At 46.3% G+C, this 19806-nt stretch overlaps 2 protein-coding genes across 2 annotated transcripts; both read right to left on the bottom strand.

The window, feature by feature from the left end:
- Positions 1–87: 87 nt before the first annotated feature.
- LOC133160163 (receptor activity-modifying protein 1-like) lies at positions 88–12586 on the bottom strand. The gene is made up of 3 exons (XM_061287776.1): positions 12369–12586; positions 5952–6087; positions 88–1290 (listed from the first exon to the last, which is right to left on the bottom strand). Exons 1-3 carry the CDS (start codon positions 12424–12426, stop codon positions 1035–1037), a joined length of 450 nt encoding a protein of 149 aa, XP_061143760.1. The 5' UTR covers positions 12427–12586; the 3' UTR covers positions 88–1034.
- A 738-nt stretch (positions 12587–13324) lies between these two features.
- ccnt2a (cyclin T2a) lies at positions 13325–19756 on the bottom strand. Its single transcript, XM_061286978.1, has 10 exons — positions 19558–19756; positions 18950–19031; positions 18732–18860; positions 18374–18434; positions 17963–18025; positions 17509–17554; positions 16059–16222; positions 15912–15982; positions 14582–15794; positions 13325–14478 (listed from the first exon to the last, which is right to left on the bottom strand). Exons 1-10 carry the CDS (start codon positions 19713–19715, stop codon positions 14405–14407), a joined length of 2061 nt encoding a protein of 686 aa, XP_061142962.1. The 5' UTR covers positions 19716–19756; the 3' UTR covers positions 13325–14404.
- Between the last annotated feature and the right edge of the window lie 50 nt (positions 19757–19806).

Raw genomic sequence — 19806 nt, forward strand, 5'->3', positions numbered from 1 at the left:
TTATTTTGGTTGCTAATCATTCAAGAGGGAACTGCAGATATACGTACCATTTAAACAGAAAGCAATAAAAAGCCCAACAATCAGTCCTGACGCACATCAAGTCACTTTATTAAAGGCTTTCTTTCTGGTCTTTTGGTACAGTGGAATCATTTGAGGACAAACATTTTTTTTTTTTTCCATCGCAAATGCCGCCCTCGCTTCTCCGAGAGGCTTTGGCACAAAATACAAAGTGGGAGCGTGTGTGGTTTTTTTTTTCTTCAGAGAAGCAGGTTAGAGCTCAGGCTCCCTTAAGAGGAAAGAAAGCATTCAAAAATATCAATGAGGAACACTCAGATCAGAAATCAATCCCGAGCTCAGGTCTGCCATCCAAAAGCTTCGCTTGAGGCATCGGCAGCGCTTAGCAGAACTTGATCTTCCTTTGGAGCTTTCTTCTTTGAATTCTTCAGACATTTCACAAATTCACTTGGACAAGTAAGGAGGAGGAGGACGACCACTCTCCAAGTAGTACAAACCAACAGAACGGGAAAATGTTTTGCGATTCATCGACAGAAATATCTGGAGATGGGGTCCTTTTAAAACTCACTACAGCAGACAACATACGAGCGAGCATATCTCCAAGGAATCTCCGCCGCCAAACTTCAGATATTTTGCAGTACCAAGACTGACATGTGAGAGGCACTATGGACACGGCATCCAGACTGCTGCAGTAGAAGAAGAAATAAAAGCTGTTAGCTTATCTGGGAGCAAGTTTGCGAGTTAGAAAACTCTTCTCGTCGGAAACGATGAACAGGCTTAGCATTTTTGCAAGTCATTTAGGATGAGATGACAATTTCGTGCACTGTTTGGTGGCGGGAGATTCTTCTCATGTAAAATATGCCTTGGCTTCCCAAATAAAGTCTGGGAAAGTCCAGTTGCTGCTTCAAACCGGTACCGGTCTGCTGTACAAGGAGTTTGGAGGTCATATAAATAGCTGCGAGATTCATCCCAGAAGAGTTTTTAATGTCCGAGGTTCCTCCCTGGAGAAAAGCGCTCCCCTACACGATGCCCTCGCTGCGCTTGCTCCTCCACACCACTAGGGCAGTCATGAGCAGGGTGACCAGAATGGGCATGGCGATGAAGGGCCCCAGGATGCGGTTAGGGGGGTCCCTGAGCAGCCGGCCCGACAGCGAGCAATTGTGGAAGTAGGTCTTGTGCACCTGGATGAAGAAGTCGTCCACCAGCAGGTTGGGCCAGAAGCAGTCCATCTTCAGCGCCACCAGAAAGGTGCAGTTGGTCAGCTCGCCGTAGAGCCTGAAAGGGCGAGCGAGCACACGGGGTCAGACATGTTTCATCTTTGGAACTTCTGCTTCGAGTTCCTCGTTCGGTTTTTCCTCATTTGCTCTTTGTTCTGTTCTTGTCTCCACGCAACAAGCCGTGATTGTCCTATTTGTGTCAGTCTTTTTAATTTCCTTAACCACACTAATTAAAGAACCTAAAAATGCAATGAGGAAAAATAGTCATCCTAATTTTGTTTTCTACAGTTTTGTTTCAAATCACGTATTTGTTTGATTTGTTGATCGTCCCAAATCATCCATTGGTATTTCCTGCTTTCAAATGACATTAATACTTTTACGAGAAGGTCCTCATGGGGCACTTTGGCACATTCAAAGCAAACCATGCTTTATATAAACACTTTGACGTTCCTTTAATCCCACAAGAAACTTTGAAATGGGAACAAAAACAAAACAGAAAACTGAAAATCCAGCCTCCCCCACCGCCTTATTATTCCATAATAAATAAACATTTTTGATTTTCAATTTTTGACATATCACACAATTATTATTATTTTTTAAGTGTTTAGCCTCAATTTCGTTGTTGTTCTGAAAAGTAAGCAGAAGGACCAAAAATGGCTGTTTTGGTTGCCGGGGACGGGCGGATGTTTTCAGACGTGCTGTAAATTGTTTTTGTGGACTTTGCGGACACGCTAATTGGCAACAATACACCGGAGCAGCGGGGGGGGGGGGAATCTGGAACCGCTCGTTCATTTTCTGGACGACCTGACTGGCATAATCAAATTGTGTCAGGCGAGGAGCAAAGGAACAAGATGACATTCCACCGCTCACACATTTTTGCTATGTTTTGACCTTTTATTTGGATACGGAATGGCAAAAAATCCTCCCTGATCTCATTAAGCAACTCTAAAACTCGCCTTCGATCTTTGGAGTTGAACTCGTGAGAAACGGGAGCGACGACAAGGCTTTGTTTTTGTTCAAGGCAAATATTTGGAAGTCGGAATGCAGCGACTTCAATTCTCAGAAGGGCGTGAAAAACCTCCGCGCTGCTTGATGTTATCAAGTGGTAGAAAGCGCCCGAAAGCCATTTGCAATTGGACGCCTAATGAGACGCCTAATTGGAGAGCGTCGCAGAATTGAAACGACACTTGGCTTTCCGCGCTACTGACTGCACTATTGTGCCCGGCCGGCTTTTGTGCACAATCCAATGTGAGCTCAGACACAAAAGACTTCCAAATTATTACAGATGGCGGACAGGCATGCACCCATGGCTGAACAAAACAGTCTCACACAAAGGGGGGGGGGGCGAAAAAAAACAAAAAACCTTTGAGGGCAAGATCTTGAGCTATTTTTACACTCTGAGCCTGGAGTAAAAAAAATAAAATGGAGAACAAAGCCAGGGGAACAGAGAGCTGTAGTTTTGATTAATCATAAGGCGGAAAAAATTAGCCTCAGGTTGATTCCAAATCTACTGTGCTCGCTCTAACTTTCAGAATCTCATCTGACAGAATTGACATATCGTTATTCGGGCAAAAAAGACAAACGGTCATAGCTATGCTTGGCACACAGATCAAGTGGAGCATAGTTCAGAGAGCGAGCGCTTATTCATAAAAAGCGGATTATGGCAAGTGTTTGATCCCGAGCCTTTTGGGAAGCAACAAAGGACATTGTGGAGCTAGCTCGCTCCATCACACGATCGGGTCAAAGTCGGCGAGACTCGACGACAATCGAGCAAAGAACGGCAATAATAATTATACTGATGAGGCAGATCTTAGCAGAAAATTAAACTACGGTTGGATTGCCCAATTCCAGCTGAGAATGCCGACATCCAGTTTTAAAAACTTTAGACAGGTTTGAAATGAAAAATGAAAAAAACCCACTGAATCCTAGGAGTCTTTTCTTTGTCTTGTGAGTACGATACTGCCTCCTGGTGGCCAAGATGGGCACACCAGAAGGAGCAGCACGATGAAATTGCTTGCCGAAATAAATCACGTTTACATTGCGTTTCATGAAATTATTATCGAGTGGTTGCCCCTCCTAATGAAACCAATGAAAAACTGATTTCAACTTTTGCAAAAACAAACTGGCACTGTGAGCCAGCCCACTGCTCTGCGAATAACAATTCATTCAAAGTCATTTGCAGGTTTGCAAGCACTGCTTTGTGGAGTGGAGGAAAAGATAAAAATGATTGCTTTTCAAACACACATACACACACAAAGAAAACAAGCTATGTCACGTAACCCAATGTGAAAAGTTCCAAAACAAAGCTGAAAACAAATTAACAGTGGACAGAACTTCAACATGACACAGTAAGCTAAACATGGCACACGGCAGCAACAACCAACTGACACGAGCAGCTCCAAGCGGGGAACTAAATACAAGCAAAATAACGAAACAACGAGGCACACGTGGGCTCGAAGGGAGCCGATTGGTCGATGAGGACCGGCGCGAACGAGAACAGGTGCGTCATATGACATGGAAAAAAAAAATTATGGAACGGCTTTCATTCCGAATCTAATCAGAACGTTGACCAAAAAAAAACTAATTATGAGAAGGTTTTGATTTCTCTAAGATTAAATTTCTACTACAAGGAGGTTTTGTGAAGGTATTTGGAATCGTTTCAATATGGCCAACACTCAAATTATTGTACTGATAGGAAAAAAGTCCGTTTGATCTCTCCCGTTTTTTTGGGTGGCTTTCATTGTGAGCAATTTGGAGGAAACTATGACATCGTTAAATGTTACAAATAAAAGCGGCTTCACAGGTGAGACGCCATTTATCAGACAAAACTGCAGCGAAACGAAAACTCGCCACGCCTCGTCGTCCTTTTCGCAATCCCGGCCAAAAAAACCTGCGTCACACGCTGGGCGCCACAACTCGCAGCACTTAGTTTGCGCTATTTAGTTACTTTGTCCTTATTTTAGCTCCGAAGGCATAATTGCTGCGCTCATTAAATACAGAGTGACTCGGGCTGTGAAAGAACTTTTCTGTTGGGCGGACTGCGGAGAAAATGAGAGTCAAACAAGTCATGGCCATCAGGAACAAGCAATTAATTCAAACGTTTTGCCGGCGGCGGCGGCAATTAAATGAGCTGAATTTGAATTGACCGATAAGCCATTTTTCTTGCATCTCTCCGAATTGTTTGGATTCCATTTCAGAATAAAATGATTGAATTTTTACGACTCTCGGCTGTTTGCTCGTGACGATGGTCTGAATTCTGCGGTTCGTATCGGATCTAAGCGCATCGCAGCGTCACTCCTCGTGAAAACGACTCACCGTTACCGACGCATATAAACAACTTTCCGGTATCGTCGTGAGCTCACCTCCCGCAAGTCTCAAGCCTCGGCGTATCGAGTTCCGACACCATCCCGCCCCGTATTGATTGGGACACTGAAAGAGAGTCTGCCCCGGTCTTCTCTAATTGCACGCTTGAGTAGCAGGGGAGTCACGAGGGCTGCAGGTATGGATGGAAAAATAGCAAGCTAAGGGGAAGGACAAAGCGTTTTGAGTCTCTCACCTCTTATTAGATTCTCTTTGAACGCAAAGACGGCTTGCGACGCGGGTGTCGTGCGACGGCGGAATGCAGCCGTGAAGGCAACACGCCGCATGCTCTGAATAATGCATTCCAACACGCTCCCAATGTACGGGCAAAATGGAAGGTCTTACGAAAACAAGGATTCACCCATATAGGCACAATCCTTTGACGTCCATTTTAGAAACAAAAGAAAGATGTCAAGTTGCTCCCCGCGTGGAAGCCATAAAAAGACAAACTTCTGAAAGTTTGATTTAAACGCATGTCAGATTTCCCTCGAGTTTGGATCGACCGTCCCAGTAAGTCGACTTGACCGTTTTCTACAGATTTAAATTGCTTGATTATCTTTTGCATGTTTTAACTCACGGTTCTGCTTTGGTCACGAGGTTGCAAAACGAGAAGGTGACGATTGCGCGTGGCTCCGATATCTTTTTACAAACCACACAACGGCCGGCCCGCTAAACCACCTCGATGACGCACGAGATACTCAAATTTCAAATTGGCCGATAGCTTGACACAAACACGCGAGAGGTTTGAATTAGCCCTAAGAAATGAACACTGAATCAGAGTTTCTGGATTCGATCAATTATTAGCTTAGCTAGCTAGCCAGGATACGGCTAATGATGCTAGTAGTAAGCTACTATTTTCACCTAAAAGAGAAAACGTCGGTGTGTTTCCGAAAAGGTCCCACTGCCTCTCAACCACGGCACTCTTGAACCAAAAGGTGAATCTACAGCAACCTTGACATTTGCAACGTGTGTTTGCACTATGGCTGAACCCGCATGAGTCAAATAGCAAAAGCTATCTTCACAGAAAGGGGAAAAAGGACCGTAAGCCTAACTTGATCAGGTCCTACCGGGAGGCGAGTGGGGGGAGTATCAATTATTTAAAGAGCCAGTTCTTCCTGACGCTGACCTTTAAGCACATTTGCTTGGAGCTCACTTGGACAAAAAAAAAAAACACCCAGGAAGAAATTGCCTATTTTTAGGTCCATCCTGGATTGGTTGATAGCCAAGCCGTACCTGGTACCTTGTGAATGGCGCCTCTGTGGCTACGCTATACTACGCTACGCCTACGAACAGGAAGCCGCATGCAAATATGGAGCGTTTTGTTTGTTTGCATGTAAAGGTGGCGTTTGCGGAACTCACTCGACGGTGTCCTCCCAGCTGCACCAGTGTCCCTGGTCCAGTTCTTGCATGTCCAGTCTGAATTTGGCCAAGCAGAACTCTTCAATGGCGTACTCGTAATGGGGTCCGCAGCCCAGTGCGCTCACACACTGAGTCACTGTTGAGAGATAAATGAAAGAAAACAATCTTATAGAAAGGATCTCATCTTGTCGTCATCTTTCGTCGGGTCCCATTTTGCCACAGCAAGCATTTATTGATTGACTCCAAAGAAATAGGGACACGGCCTCACTATGATGAATAACACTTGATCATCACACACGGATTTTCACAGCTGGGTTTTCGTGCCCGAGATGTTACAATTGCGAGCAATTCCGAAAGTCACGGCTCTTGCGGTGTGTTGGATAATCAGATGTATTTTTTTCCAGGCTAGGATGAAATAAGCTGCAGCTATTTTCTCTCTGGCTGACGTCAATTTTATGTGATGATTCATGGAGAGGGAAATCTCAATTTCTGCCTTTTCATCTAACTGGCAGCTGTTACAATTCAAAATAGCAGCGCAACGCCCACTACTCTGACTTTTAAACAGTTTTGTTGTTGTGGTTGTTGTTTTGCCGCAACTCATAGACGAACGAGAATGCAAATGTGTTCCCACCACCGTCCCTCCCCACGGCTTTGAAGAGCTGACAACCGGGCCCGAAAACAACAACATGGGCTCTGATGAACTTTAATGGCAACCAGCGCGGCAAACTGCTTAATTGAGTGTTTGCGGCAAAATCAAATCAACTTGACTTTAAATGTACCTCGAGTGAGTGCTCGGTGAAAGGAAAGAAGAAAATAATTGCCGGTTCCGTTCCGCGGGCCATTCAAACACAATCAGCTACGTTCAGGGGGAATATTATGATTATGTTTGATAAGAAGAAATAAACTTTCCAGGCAGGTCACACAGCTCTCGCGGTAATGATCCCCCCCCACACGGCTCCGAGCAGCTGTTGGCTCTTCTCCACGGCTTATTTATTCAGTTGGCTTTTGAAGAAAATGCAAACATAGCATAGAGGATCAGTAGAAATGGTCCATTAAGCATCCCCCTCAAAATATTAAACAGCATCATTTAATGCCAATGGCAACGCGCTCTAAAATTAGCCTGGCCTTTGGAAGTGCGCCATTACTGCCCATAATTGTACAGCGCTACCTTGAGATACGAGTTGAATTCCTTCCGTGACATGCTTGTGACTAAAAGCGCTTGAATTGCAAATCGTCCCCATCGGAAAAAAAAAAAAATTGGATATCGGTGTCTATCGGCAGCGAGGGAAAACAAACGATTCTAAGCGTAGGCTAATAATTAGGTGGCGGGTTAAATTCAACCCAAGTCAGGTCAGAAGGTCGACTGCGGTCAAATGAGCCGAGCCGGGCAGACACAGTTTCTCGTTTTCATGAGACGGGCCGCGCATACGTCCGACAAATTAGAGGCGAGGGGGAGAAGTGCGGTCTTTCTATTTCACTTGGAACTCCGCAGCTGTCAATCACGTGCACGCACACATACACACTCGCACATACCTCCGCCGATATCTAATAAGATAGAGAGACCCAGGGGGCGGACTTCATAATAACTTCTCGGAACTGTTGACATCGTTGAGTGGAGAGCGAGATCAAGGACGGATTTTCTTCCAACAGAAATGTCGAACTGACCACTTTATTCTGTTTGTGCTGCTTAGCATTGATCAAGATGAAAAATAGCCTTCAATGAATTGTATGTTCAAGTGAAGCTTCAAAAGCATCTGTAAACCAGCGAATATGAAATACTGAGCCTATTTTTATCGTTTAAATGATTCATGTCGGCGGGAATGGCGCACTTTGCTATATTAGCCGTAATTTAGTTCCAATGAAGCAATATATTTTACAAATGTAAACTGTTAGCCTAATAGCATAGTTGCTAAAGTCATTTTATTCCTATTATTCCAGACATCCGTTAGCGGTCAAAGCTCGGTCAGACTGTGTGCATTGTGTTATCGACTCGGTCCAAACGCTATTCGTCGTTTAGCTAACAGGCTGTTTAATGGGCAGCAGTTAAGCGGCTAATTAGCCGCACTATCTGACCTGGCAAATGGCTGCGGGCGGATTGTTTGTCAAGCAAGCGGCGGGTGTTGCCATCACGACGTTAGATAAGATGGAGACGCCGCTACAAAAAGACTTTGTGGCTTTTCTCTTTGATTGAGGGCCTCGGTGTGACAGGCATTATTAGCTTTGCTGTAATCGCTATTAGCTTTGTTGTAATTGCAATTAGCTTTGTTTGTATTCATTGTTTGTTGACGACCTTGTTTTGGGCTAACTTTTCATTCCTTTAAGCTGTGCTGTAAAACTTGAAATTTGTGAATGAAGCCTGGAATATTCACTCATCTATTTTTACACCGGCAATCATTGGCTGTGACCGACCGAGGCCGAGAAAGCCACTTACGACCCAGTTGGGATGATAACATGCCGAGAGCAGGAGAAGAAAAAAATAAAGAAAACGCGGCGGCTACAAAAACACCCAGCAAATGTGATGATGCATGCATGAGTAAGTTAATGTTATTTGGGTTAAGACGATTTGACACAAACAAACAGCCTGTGACAGAAACGGCTTGCCTGAAACAAGCGTCGATTAATGTCGTGTTGTTTATTTTCTATTTTGCGCCGAATTATATCATTCAAGTATGATCGCAACGGCTATAAATAACACCGAGTGAAGTGGCGCTTCAGAGGGCAACGTCGAGCTTTCAGGCTGCTGCCATCGATGGAAGCGTAACAAATGTCTCACATTAAGCCCGGCTCGTAAAACGGGATCAGAGTTGGATCAGATGGATGATGGTCTAGAGATAACGCGCTGTCATTTAGAACCACTTGAATTGGGCAGAGGCGAGACGACGAGAGTTTGCGCTCCGATAACCATAAACAATCGATGCCAATCTCGCATCTTCAATGAGCCTGAATTCTTTTCGAGTGCGGGAGAAAGCCGGCTTGGTCTTCAAAATGAATTCCAGGCATTCTATACTCCATTTTTCCGTCTTTATGGTTTGAAATATGTCACAAATGACGGGCCACACTTGAACGACGCCGTCGGGCTAGCCCCGACCTGCTCAGGCTAGAACTAAATTGCACGCCTACGGTCCACGTTGATAATTAGCAGGCGTGCGCGTGATGCCATCCATCACCCGACGGTCGTTAAAGTGAGCGGGCGGGGCTATCGGCAGGCACTCTGAGCTAAAAGCAAGCAATTAGTGGCGACAACAATCGGAGCAGGAGAGCACAATGTTGGAGAAACATCCCCGAAGGCTAGAAACGAGACAAAGCAATCATTTTCTTGACATTTTTATCATTTTATGAAATGTGAGATGTTAACGAAACAAATCCGTTCCTGTCTTTTTAATGTCGAAGAAGAATACAGCCACCTCGCATGCATATTTTGGATTCTTGACCAGAGCAGCTTAAAGAGGACAAAAAACATCCAAGAATCTTTAGGTGTTTACCCCGTGGATAAAGAGTGTGCCGGAATTTTCCATTGCTTTGATCACTTTGTGCTCCAATGTAATGATTAACAACAGGAGGCAAACTCGGAACTTGCGCAAAGGGGAAAACGATGAGCCGACATTCATCAAGAAGCTTCCTTGTTGCATTGTCCCAACTGTCAGAATGTTCCAACTTGCATGAATTTTTAAAAAGCTTCCACACACGGACGGAGAGAGTCCCTTGTCCATGTTCTCGCTACTCGGCACGGTTAACTTTTGTCTCGACTGTTAAAGCTGCTGACCGCTGCTCTTTTCAAATGGATCGTTTCTTTTTTGACAATGGCGAGGATGCAGGGGGGGGGGTGGGCATGTATTATAAACGCTTTACAAGGACGGACGGGAGTGTGTCAATCGATGTTTTGGGGAATTTTACAAACTCAGCGTTTGAATGAGCACCGTGGAAGAGCCAAGTGCGGCTTGACATTGAATCTCTCAGGATGTTTTGGAGAGCGCATCAAGTTGTGAGATTCAAATTCCTGCAAGTGAATTAGCCGGGCTCGTTATCTCGGCCCCAACTGTGGCCAAGGATTTATTAAGTGTGCCGGACTTCAAGAGCTTCCTGTGGTTGTTTTTGTTCTCGGCCGCTAGAAAAAATATTTTCACATCATTGCTACGTTGACATCTTAATATTGCGGAAAATGTCCTTTTAATTGCTCGTATCTAGAGTTGCTGACCCATCTGGTGTAAAATAAAACAGAGTCAATCTTTTTGCGAGCGGCCTAGCCGTGTCCAAAAATTGTGTGCCAATTGGAACGTCACCGATTACCACTGAAATGTCTTCACCGGATATTCTCAATGAAAGAGAAGGTTAGACATTACGCACACACGCTGCGCTTGGTTTTGGCAATACGGGGACGTCGGCGGCTCGTGCAAGATTACCGATAAATTTAATCCGCAAATGTTTTCACTCAGTACTGAGACCGCAGTGTAATCCCATTAGAGAATGCCGCAAAGCTAGTTGCCGGGGGAAAGGCCAAGTCGGATCTCGGGCCGGTTCAGCGGACACCACGCAGGAATCAGGATTTCGTTTTTCGACTTTCTACAAAAAAAAATCCCTTTGCTTTTTTGTCGATCTGACAACTTCGCCAAACTGTGGACAAGATGACGGAGCAAAAAGGAGAGTGAGAAAGCAAACGAGTGAGCAAGACAGCGGCATTATGATTTGGTGATTAGGCCAAAGGTCGATTAGGACAGTGTCATATTTTCCATTCCGGGAGGTGTAATTGAATTACAAATGCTGTTTGAGACACAGCAGAAGAAAAGGAAGGGAACCCAATCAATGGCGCGTCTATCTTCAGACGGACGCTACGGCCCCTGAATACAAGACGGGATGCCATCTGTGCCGAGGAAATTAAGAAGCCACTCAAGCGTGCCTCCCGTCCTCACGTCCTTTTTTTATTTATTCTCCCGCTAAGATTGTGCCAATTGCGTTTTGGTTCCTCCCACCCGCGGCAATCGAAATTTCCCTCAGGTGTTCAGATTAGGGTTGTAATGTGTTTCCCCACGATGCACTTTTGACATTGTTGACTGGCAAGGCAGAGAGAAACATTCATTTTGTTGAGACGTACAAACACTTGATTGCAATCAGCATATTTGAGCAGCTTTTTTTTCCTTTTCGTCCTTGGAGGATTGTATTTATATTTATTTCCCAATTGCTTCCTCTCCTCCTCCCTCCGTTTCGATCTATAAATACCAACATATTACTAGTCTGGTTAGATAAATGCCTGTAGGAGGCGTTCTTTTTTTTCCCGCGGCCCCGAATTTAGCGCACTTCTTTCAGTGAAGCAGAAATGCTTCAAAGAAAAACGGTAACCCGGTCAACTCGCCTGACTGATCCGCGGCAACAAACATCGTGGACCCTTGACGGGAACAGTTTGGAGCGAGATTTGAAATGAGTCTCTGTCCAAGTAACAGGAGGAATGATTTCACACTTTGAAGAGCAGAGTGGATGATTTCCATCAATCACACTCAAAGATGTCCAGGCCGAGCCTCCCTGATTTAAGGACGGTGTTCCTTTACGGCACTTTGCTGTTTTAGCACAATGTCGGAGACAGATAATAAATACTACTCACTGAGCACCCTGGGATGGGCCGAAATATTAGAAACACCGCCCGCCCTGGCATTCTTGTTCCAGAATGGCTCTCGCGTGTGCTCCTGCAGAGTTTATTTACTGTGACCAATGGAGACGCGTTACTGGCGGGAATGTCGACCCAAACATAAGAGCAAGTTCCGTTCCTGAGTCGGAACGCGTCACCGTCTCTCGGCTTCTAGGCGAGCAAACGGACGTTTTTTTTATTTTCTTCCTCACAACGGTTTACATAACCGCATGGCTTCTTAAGCCAAATGCTCAAGGCTAGTGGAAACGAGGAGATTTAATGAAGGTGCTCCAGAGGTTCATTCATCAAAGGCGGTCATGTATAACCAAGCAACTGGACCTTGGTGAACAAACGCTGAGGAGTTCAGATGAACCAACTTTTCTTTAAAACTTTCTCAGCATGTCTGTGATGCATTTCCTTTTTAGTTTTTTTTTTTTTTTTTTTACGGCTGCATTTTGTATCCAAGCGGATTCTGGGTTGAAACCAGTTGCATCCATTCCGGTCTTGACACTTTGACATACAAGTTCTTTCTGCAAAAAAAACAGCTCATAAAATACTCCCAGCAAAAAGAGTTATGAATATGGAAGGGGAAGTTGTTTGAGTTGCACAGCTCTCCTAATATGAAAACGTATGGCAGATGTCGGAACATTTTGTTGACAGAAAGAGCCAAGGTGGAAATATTGAAATATAAATATTGCGCCCGCAAAATATGTGTGGAAAAAGCGCAACACTCAAATGACTTGATGCAGTCACGACACACAAGCGGAACACAGTGACACTGTTGTGTGCTGTTGACTTACCCACAATGAACCACAGGAGCGTCTGTTTGTGCTGGGCTGCCCTGGTCACGGTTCCCATCCTGGCTGCCCCCTCCCCTTGAAAAAAAAAAAAACTCCCCGGACGCAAAGTTATTTAGAAGCACCCGTGTCCCGCTGGACGCTCCCGAAGACGCATGCCGTGCCGCGCGATCCACCACAGTCACTGAGAGTGAGAGCGTGGCCCCCAGCACACTCTCATGCAGCAGGCGGGGGGGGGGGGGGGGGGGTAGAGATGGGTGTGCGTGTTGGGGGGGGGGGGGGGGGGGGGCGTTCGCTACCTTCCACCTCGGAGACGCTCCACGCGGTGCGCACTCCTGGAACGCGCCATGGGATGAAGCAGCCCGAGTGGCGACGACGCTTGTCCGTGCGTCTTTTTTGGGGGGTACCTCGGACGGAGCAATTACTGCGCAGGGAGGCAGCTCGAGGCGGAATGAGGGCTGGTCGGGCCCGGGGGAGGCGCTACATTCTTTATGGTTCTTTTTCATTGGCTCATTTGTCGAATAGAACTATGAGGCGGACAGTATAGGTGTATTATTTTGTTGTTGTTGCGGGGTAATATTTGTAACGAAGCGGAATGGCTTTGCAAATACATTAAATGCGAAAATAAAGTGATGTTTGGGAGCTTAATTAAATAGTCAGGGTGCGTAATTGATTGGTTTGTAGTAAGATGCGTGCATTGCATTGTCAGTTGGTGCCATCTAGCGGTCAAGTGAAGGCATGCAAAGTGCACCTTGCAAGGGAATGAACTTTGGTGCCATCTAGCGGTCAAGTGAAGGCATGCAAAGTGCACCTTGCAAGGGAATGAATTTTTTTGGCTTAGGCAATCGAGCTGATCGATAGGGATCTGTTATGCGGGGGAGGGAACTATTTGTCCTTTTTTTTTTCTTCCAAAACTGATTTTCATTATGAGGTTGGACGAGAATCGACTTGATTCATGATTATAGGATTCAGGAATAAAGTTTAATGTCGAGAACTGTGAAGACAATGCTTGTAAATGTACCAAATGGATGAAGGACGACAACACGACCAAGTTTGTCCACCCAAAAAAATAAAATAAAACACAGCAGGGCATTTTAGAAGCGATTGTTTTTTTTTCTAAATAGAAATTTGGCATAAAGAGTGACAACTTAAAGTGCCTCATTCAGTACAGACTTCCATGGCACATTATTTTGTTAGCTTTCCGTTGTTTGGCGCAGGCTGACCAATGCATTTTGCAGCATCTTATTGTTTTGAAATGTTCTTTTTCTTCCAATTGTATTATTCTAATTCCAATTTGCTCCAAACCTGAGTAGTCTCGATACAATGGATGTGTTCTCATACAAAAACGTATGAACGTGAACTTGTCTCCACTTCCTGTGAATGCTGAGCGTATTTGAACGCATCCCTTTGATGACAACTTGGAAATCAAACAGTACTCTAGAAAACAAACTTAGTGAGGAAATGATAACGACACTTAAAAAAAAAAATGCACCCACCGATATTGCAGTAAGGAATGACAACAGACAGAAGTTGAACTCCTCATGCTGTCTATCTTTTTCTTTTTCTTTTTTTAAATATAAAACCGAGAGGAACGAAAGAGGAGGATGCATATTCCGTGCCTTTGTAATACTTTTGTTTTCCTATTTGGGTATGATGTGAAATGCAGGGAGGTTGTTCCCTTGGATGTAAATACACGCTTCCACCTGCCACACACACACACGCACACATAATTTCAATTCAAGGAAGGAGAGCAGCAGCAATTTGACACCAGGAGAAACTGCAGGACTGCAGCCCACCCGGCCCGGAGGGGATAGAACGAAAGTTTTACGTTCCTCTCTCATTTCTTTTATCACAAGCCCACCGCAGACATCCTTTTTTTTTGTACGATGTTCTTTCTGCCTTTTAATAAAGGGTATATCATCAGCCAAGTTAGCGCCGAGGGCACTGAACGAGGAGACGCGCATAGTCCGAGTGGTCAGTGTGGCTAGTTTGTTGTTGCAATTTGCAATGTGAAGAAGCAGGGCTGCAGAAGAGCTCGCTCAGTGTCTCTGGTCTCCCACTTCATGGGGCGAACCGCTAGGAGGGAGGTACTGCCGAGACGTCCGCAGCCCACCTGAGTGTAACAGGAGGAGGTTAGCTTAGCTTAGCCAGAGAACCGTAAGCTAGAGCAGACGCACTGCGTGTGGCACAGGAGAGGCGCTAGGAGGAGAAAATACCTGCAGCACCCGCACCACCCTTGGAGAGTTTGCTCGCTTTGGAGCAAGAGGAGGAAGAGGAGGAGGAGGAAGAGGGAGGGTGTTGGTTGTGATTGACCTCAGGGTGCGCCCTCTTCCGCGACGACAGAGACGCGGATCCGCTGTGAGGAAGCGCCAGTCCCTCAAGGGTCATCAGTCCCGGGGGTCCTCGGAACAGGCCGTCTGAGGCCCCTTGTCCGTTCCCGCTGTGAGCGTGTTTGTGATGGCCTCGGTGCGCTTTCTCTTTGCTCACCAGCGGGCTGGAATGTTTACTCTTGATGGAGTTGTTGTTGTTGGCGGCGGCGGCCGATTCGTCCGACGAACTGTGGCGCTCGGCCGATGAGGAGAGCTTGATTTTCATCTTGAGCTCCTCCTTGCTTCTGTCCGACTGGCTGCTTCCTCCGGAGGCGGGAATTGCCAGGTGGAGATTGAGCGAACCTTTGTCCCATTTGTCAGCGTGATGGCGCTTGTCCTGCCCCGACATTGCGCAAGGAACTCGAGTTTTGATGGGCGAGGCGGTGGCACCGCCCGTGTGGCCGCTTTGGGTCACTTGATGCGTCTGCGAATACTTTCTGTGGTCAACCTGGCTCAAAGACGACGGGTCCCCTCTCACGTTGTCGTCGGTGAGCGCCGCATGCTGTTGCTCTGCTCTGTTTTTCTGGCCGGAAGCGGCGAGCTCTATGGCGTGTTTTTCTCGGTATTTGTCCAGTGACATTTTGGGGGCCGAGGAGAGCGGCGGCGGATAGGAAGACGAAGTAGACGGCTGATGTTTGCTCGCGCACGCTCCTTTTAGTTCCTGCTTGATGTTAAGCTCGCCACTTTTCTCAGTCTTGATTGTCAATCCGGGTGGATACAAAGCGGAGGCCTGCGAGGGCAGCGTCTGCGCTTGGTGAGGGGGGTCGAGGGGTTCCTGTTTGATGCAGATGCCTGCTTGACTCAGGTTGCTTTGGGGCCATTCGCTGTGGCTCGGTGGGTTGAAAGCGCCGGCGGCCAAGGAGTCCAGCGACAGCGGCGTGCATCCGGGGGGAGCCGGAATGGGCAGGAACGGGGCGCCCGCTTTGGGAAAACCCGAGCGGGGAACCCCGACGAGGGGGCCGTCGAGCAGGGAACGCTCTTGGAGCATCGAAGGACCGGCCATGGAGGCGTCTGTCAGTTGGCTGCTCTCAGATTTGGGCTTCTTAGCAGCTTGCGTTGCCTGAGATGAAAAGAAAACAAGTTCACTTTTCTCGATCTTGTACAAATTGGTCAAGCCTATATTCTTTCTCCTTTGCAAAGGTGTTGACATTGAAAAGAGGCCAAGGGTTTGTCTTACTCTCCAGTTGCGTATTCTCTTCAACCGGCTGGGCGTCTTTTCCAGAATCTGCAGAAACTCGTGCGTCAACTCTGGAAAACATGAGAACGTTGCATTGACGAAACGGCGGCTTCCTCATCACGCGGCGGCGACGGCGTCGCGTCTTACCGTCGAGCAGCTCGAGGGTGACGGAGCTGTCCACGTACACCCACCAGTGCTTGCCATCGGTGGACACCGGGATCTCCCAGTTTGACCACTTGCATGCCAGGTGAATACACACGCAGGCAATCACGGTGGGCTTGTGCTGAAGGCAGAACGTCGTCAGGTGGAGACTGAACGTGTGTGTGTGCGCGTGCATGCGTGTGTGTGTGATGTGAATGAGTGGATTGAATGATTCCAGCCAAGGTCAGGATTGGTCCCACATGTGAACAAAAGAGGACAGAAGGCGCAAGTGGTTTTAATTCATTGTTGACAAACACACACACAAACAATTCACTTGATTTTAAACTTAACAGTAACACAAGTTTAACGTCAAATAAGCTAAAAGACAAACTATCAACCGAGCAATAGAAAGTGTTTTGATTATGATTAGCTTCACAGAACTAGCAAGATGTCGAGTATATGAAGCTAACACCATCTGTTGTGGAATTTGATCTGTCGCCACAAAAAAAAAAAAATCAAACAACGTCAACAAATTGTGGACATCAGATGAGCTACTGTAAATCTGTGTTAAGTCTAATTAGCCCGGCACGGCTTGTAAAAGCTGATGGTCGGGCTCACTGAATGGCTCTGCAACAACAAATCATCCCGTAAGACATTTGACAATTCTAAATTCGTCACACACCAAAGGGGAAAGGAAACATGCGCTGGATAAAGTCGACATTATCAAATGAGATCAAGTTTGTTGTTAGCTGGGTGAACGAAATACTTGCTCGCTATCAAGATGATGCAATTGAAGTCAAACCCTTTAAGGACCCACTTTCCAATGCAATGACCTCAAAATATATATCATACAGACTCCAAATTGGGCCTTCCAATTCTTTTCCTAGCATGCAGGTCGTTAATGGGTAAGATGAAGTTTCCATCAATGACATCAATATATATTTTTTCCAAAAGAGAAACGCCAATGTGCATTTACAGAGAATCAAAAGACATGAATATGAAGAGAGAATTGTAAAAAATGATTTGGCTGTACTTACCGGAAGGATCTCTATGAGAAATGTTTACGTCTGTGAAATCTTTAGCGGCTATTCAGGCTACCAAAGTGTCTTTTTTCGAATTCTGCACTTTTTCGCAACCGAACAAACATGTGGCTTTTCAAGCGCGCCACTACACTTCGCATCTTGCATTCAACCCATATCGGTGCCAACACATGGTCCCTTGTACAATACACCGCACTGCGACCGGGGCCCGGAACGCCACGGGCCGGGCCGGGCCTCGCCGAGCCTGGCCGGCCCCCGTCCCGCTGACGGGGACGGAGCGGCGGGCCGGCCGGCCGCCCGGCGTCCCGAGGACCGCCGGTGCAAGGAGGGCCCGTTGGACACTGAAAGGGCACCCTGCATTACAGGAAGCAATGGTGTGCGGTCAAAGTGCAACAAAGGAGGGGCAGGGTAACAACCTGTTGGTAGCCATGAAATAGGAAGTCTGTGCCAGATCCTTGCTCGCTGTGTGAGACACAAAAGACAAATTATACGACGGGGGAAACCATTTGAGTGCCTTCAAGACAAACCGATTCAGAGTCGACCGGGTTTTTACTTTTTCCACCGAGCGCCACTGATCCAAGACTGAAAAGACACGTCCAGACTAGCAATACTAGCATTTTTTTTATAGAGGTACTCGCGCAGTCAGCTTTCCGAATAAAAATGTGAGCTGAGCGCAAAACATTTCAGTCTTGGCCTAGTGAGCGTCTCAAAAGGTTTCGAGTATGCAATAATCACCCGACAAAGTCAAAATGAATCCAAAGCGGCAAGTACGTAATTATGTCATCGGGCCTCCACAATTTTTTTTTTTTTTTGATGAGGCGGGGTAGGACAAGAGCAGAGGGCACAGAAAGCAAAGAAAGAAGCCTCTACCTCGCACTAGCTGGGAACATTTCACCACATCAGTGTGTGGGTGATCAATTGTAATTTCAAAGCCTGGAACAAAATACATGACAGGTGAGTTCAACACAGACACTTGGGAGGTGACGTGTCATTTTTCTTCTCGGACGGCGCAAACAATGGCAAGTCGGTGTTTGAGTGGGACAGAGGATTTTTTTAAGTCAATTTGGTGAAATAGAACTTGCTTGAAGTCATTTTCATAGCCAACGGAAAAAAGAACGACATGTCACCTTATGCCAATCCACAACGACAAGAGTTGACGTTGAGTTGTGTCGTCAATAGCAAGAAAGCCTCACGTATGTTTATGATACAAATGGTGCTCTCGCTCTCTCTCTCGCTCGCTCGCTCGCTCTCATTTCATCCACTCGGCTCACCACTACTTACCAAGCGTTTGCAGCACTATGGATTCAAGTATCACCAGCTCTTGAGCTTGCTGGAGGTATGCCTGAAGTTTGATAGACAGTCATTACATAACAATTGTAATGAGTCTATGAGCTCAACCTTAACAGCTGAGTTGAAATGGCCAAAGCTGAAACCAGAGAGGCCATTACGCTAGTCAAAGTGAAGCGCGTGGAGCTGTTTGGAGCGTGCCAACAGCAAAAAAACACCCCGGCGACGGGGAAGTGGCGCAGGTTATACGTTGGCAAACCGTGGCCAATGAGAGGAGTGGAAAGGTGACGCGTGGAAGGAAAGGAATATGGAAGAAAAACGTTGGACTTGACAGAGAGATCCCCCTACTTACGTTACTCTTAGTGTCAAGGGGTGACTCTTGCGGGTTTAGGCAGGCGTGTGCAACTTTAATCACATATTCCAGTTTGCGTGGCTGCTCTTCCACTTTGGCAGCCAAAAAGAGCGTCGTCGGAGATATCGTCTGGAAGGGAAATGATGAAACATTTTAAAAAGATCCATCTTCAATGTTTGAAAGTAGCTTTAAACATTTATTTAGGAGAACATACTTACATTCCTGTGAAATTTGGTGAACGAATGGTGCATGAAAAATCGATGCATGTAAACAATTGCAGTATTTATAGTTAGTTGAGAGCTGGAATGTGGGTCAAGGGAAATGTTGCAAAATAATTTGAGCGTTCCCTCGGCCACGACAAAGCGCGCCGTTCGTAACCTCGTAAATCGGAACCGTGGCGCCGCTCAAGGTACGGCCCAAATCTTCAATGTTGCATAAATGACGCTTCGTCATGCGCAAATACATTTGTCAATTACTAAAAATATTTCGGGCGACCTCCTCTGTCGGGATTGAAAGCCCCTTTTCACCTTTTCGAAACCAGGTGGCTGACCAAGTGGACATAGCCGCAACCATGGTCCACGGCCTGCTACTTATCGACACGACCCTACACATCGCATGCTACCACGCTACCCGGGGCAAAGAATAACGCGTTCCCGTCGAATTAATTCAGAAAGAGCGCAAACAATTGACGAAAGACACTAAAAAAGTAAGCCATCGCTCGTCAACTGTACACTCGGAACACATCAGATTCGCACTGGGGGTCAAATCGGAACGTTTATTAGCTTAAAGCGTCAAGCTTAGGAAGCAGTTTGTTTACGAAGGATACACATTGAGCCTCTGTCCCATGTCTTGAATCAGATTCGCCGCTTGTTGGCGGTAAGACAGTTCCCGGTCCGGTTCTACTCCGCATCGGCGAGACGGCGTGCTTTCGAGCTGCTCACGGCTGAAAACCCATCTCGAAGAAGAACCCCGGCTCGCCGCCATTGCTGTTTGACAGTCATGGAGAACGCGGATATGACGTCAGTGTAGACCGGAAACCGTGAAAAATTCATTTGTTTCAAATAAAACGAAATCA

The sequence above is a fragment of the Syngnathus typhle genome, linkage group LG9 (genome assembly GCF_033458585.1).
Source record: "Syngnathus typhle isolate RoL2023-S1 ecotype Sweden linkage group LG9, RoL_Styp_1.0, whole genome shotgun sequence".
In the NCBI taxonomy this organism is placed as follows: domain Eukaryota; kingdom Metazoa; phylum Chordata; class Actinopteri; order Syngnathiformes; family Syngnathidae; genus Syngnathus; species Syngnathus typhle.